The sequence below is a fragment of the Cibotium barometz genome, unplaced genomic scaffold (assembly GCF_041138505.1).
Source record: "Cibotium barometz isolate CiBa-2024 unplaced genomic scaffold, ASM4113850v1 ctg504, whole genome shotgun sequence".
Taxonomy (NCBI): Eukaryota; Viridiplantae; Streptophyta; class Polypodiopsida; order Cyatheales; family Cibotiaceae; genus Cibotium; species Cibotium barometz.
In genome coordinates this window covers 52,567-55,176 of record NW_028229449.1, presented here as the reverse complement: position 1 = coordinate 55,176, position 2,610 = coordinate 52,567, and the positions used below count along the sequence as shown (strand labels likewise).

General features: G+C 39.1%; 1 protein-coding gene across 1 annotated transcript; it reads left to right on the top strand.

Moving 5' to 3' along the window:
* The first annotated feature begins 229 nt into the window (after positions 1–229).
* On the top strand, positions 230–1,899 carry LOC147602542 (cytochrome P450 709B3-like). Its single transcript, XM_086797918.1, has 2 exons — positions 230–660; positions 851–1,899. The coding sequence occupies exons 1-2, from the start codon at positions 315–317 to the stop codon at positions 1,087–1,089; spliced, it is 585 nt and encodes a 194-aa protein (XP_086654044.1). The 5' UTR covers positions 230–314; the 3' UTR covers positions 1,090–1,899.
* Positions 1,900–2,610: the final 711 nt, after the last annotated feature.

Sequence of the window (2,610 nt, the reverse complement as noted above, 5' to 3'; positions counted from 1 at the left end):
ACACCAGCTTTGAAGCGTCGTCGTCTTAATACATACTAGGCGCCGTCTTAATACATACTAGGGGTGGTTTGAGTTTATATTTGGAACGATTTGGAACGGATCGCAACAAGGAAGGAAGGCGCACACGAAGCTTCATGAGTCTCCTCTTTTGAATACTGAACACTTGTTCTCTACCCTTAATTTCTATATAATATCTATAGACGAGACCATCATATACGGGCAAGTTCAAATAGCCTGTGTTTCATCAAAAAGTTAAATTTGAGAGAACTAGAGCAGCAGCAGCAGCATCGTCGCCAACTTGTGTACTTAATAAGATGATGATGCAGCAGCAGCAACCAGTGGACCTCCTGCAGCTCTTACGTCCCTTCGTTGGTGGTCACACTCTACTGATCTGTACTTCTATGCTAGCCATCGCAATCTCCTCTCTGTTTGGTTACCTTCTCTACGTCTACTACTTGAGACCGGCTTCGCTGCGGAGCGCTTTGCAGCAGCAAGGCTTCACTGTGTTGCCTTATCGCCCCATAGCTGGAGACCTCCCTGAGATCAAGCGCCTGGAAGCCCAGGCTCAACTCTCCGACATTCCTTCCTCCTCTCATCACCATCTCCTTCTACCCCGTATCCTCCCCTTCTACCGAAATCTCCTCTCTAAGCACGCAGCAGGTATAATAGCATGCCTCCAATCCCTTTACCCCCCCCGTGATCAGTGGTTAGTCGAATTATATGATCGTAATTAGTAAGCAATGTCCTCCTTGGAGTGCCTTCAATTCTAAATCTGGATCTTATAAATAATCACCGCCTGATTCGTTTTCTTTGTTGATTATTATTTTGGCCGCTTGGCTTGTTTTTGCAGGTTCCAGGGTTGTGTATTGGAGGGGTAATCTGCCCACCCTCTTGATTAGCAACGCAGATGACGCTAGAAGCATTTTCTCTTCGGATGTGAAGCAATTACACAAGCCCTCTGCTTTCACTGTACGCTTCCACAGGTTGTTCGGAAATGGTCTCCTTCTTGCCAATGGTGACGACTGGCAACAACAACGCAACATCCTTCGCCCTGCATTCTTCTCTGAGAAGCTCAAGGTTTTCTTTTAAAAAGAATGCTGGGGATTCTCTTGATGAAAATAATAAATGATAAATTCATGTAACCATTGAAATAAGCTCTACTTAAATCTTGAAATCTTAATTAAGATGAGTCATATATACGCACATACATATGCATGTACACACGTTTGTATGTGTATATACACACACATATACATATATTATTTTGTTGGTTTTTTGGGGGGCGGGGGGGGGGATATTTAGCACTATCACAAAATTAAATTTAGTTAAATATTCACTTCTAACTTCGGCTAGGATGCAGACGAGTTTCAGCCAGAGAGGTTTGCAAACGGGGTGTCGAAAGCATGTAAGCACCCCTATGCCTTCATGCCCTTTGGCATGGGACCCCGCATTTGCATTGGCCAAAACTTTGCCATCATGGAGGCCAAGGTCATCCTCTCTCTTATCCTCCAACGCTTTTGTTTCCATCTCTCCCCCAACTATCGCCATGCCCCACTAACTGCCATTACTATGAGACCCAAACACGGCGTCCAAGTCATCCTCAGATCCTTATCAACAAATTAGTCCTTTACGTAAATGGTCATCCTCCCATCCTAAGGCCCTTTAGCCCATATAATGGAGGTCATTAGACCTTTAAGGCTTTCACTTATAGCTGAGGCTTATTCAATCACATGTCATAATTCTTATATCCAATAGTATTGTCATATGTTACTAAGGCGCACTCTCAAGTACATGGATAAATAAAAATTGGTGCGAGCGTCTTGATGTTCCCTACAATATTGTTGTTACCTAGAAGTGTTGCTACTTTTAAGAGACGTATTCCATCTTTGATTTGTAGAATTGAATTAGCCTCTCTTTTTTAGTGTTCTTCTCAATTTGTCATTTCATGGGGGTTCAATCAAAAGACACTTTACTAATAGTTTTTCAAAGTTTAGATCCAAGTAGATTTTAAACATGTTGAGAATTAATTAACTTTTTAAAGAGCTTAGATGGAAAAGGTATCCTTTGATTTTTCTCTTTGCTAAAACGTTAAATAATGGAAAAGAGTATCAATCCCTTAAATTGAGCATCTCTTCTTTTCTCTTGAAAAAAAGAAAAAAAGAAAATACCCCTTGTGTACTTGATGTGTAAGTTTTCAAATGTAATGCACCTCACAACTCTTAAATAAGGCTTTTGTTTGACCAATATTAATTCCTTCAATGGATCATAAAGACTCTCAAAATACATCAACAATTTTGAAACCTTTTTCTTTTAAAAAAACCTTTAAGACTTGTTACTCAAAATAGAATCTTCAAGTCTTTATGAGTGTTAAAACCCAAATTAAATTCTAAATCTAGTGTAAGTCCTTTATAACTATAAAGTTTGTATACCCTTAATATATTGCTTGTCAACACACTTTTTAAATCTAAGTAATCAAATTAACTTTATTAGAGAATAATAACATCTTTTGTGTGTGTATGTGTGTGTGTGTGTGTGTGTTTATATAAACACATACATATATACATACATACATACATATATACATACACACATACATACATACATATATGT

What these genes read in the sequence shown, in the direction of transcription:
- LOC147602542 (XM_086797918.1), top strand. Translation starts at nt 315, where the DNA reads ATGATGATGCAGCAGCAGCAACCAGTGGACCTCCTGCAGCTCTTACGT. An exon ending in CCTCTCTAAGCACGCAGCAG is followed by an intron (nt 661 to 850) that starts GTATAATAGCAT and finishes TTGTTTTTGCAG; the next exon opens with GTTCCAGGGTTGTGTATTGG.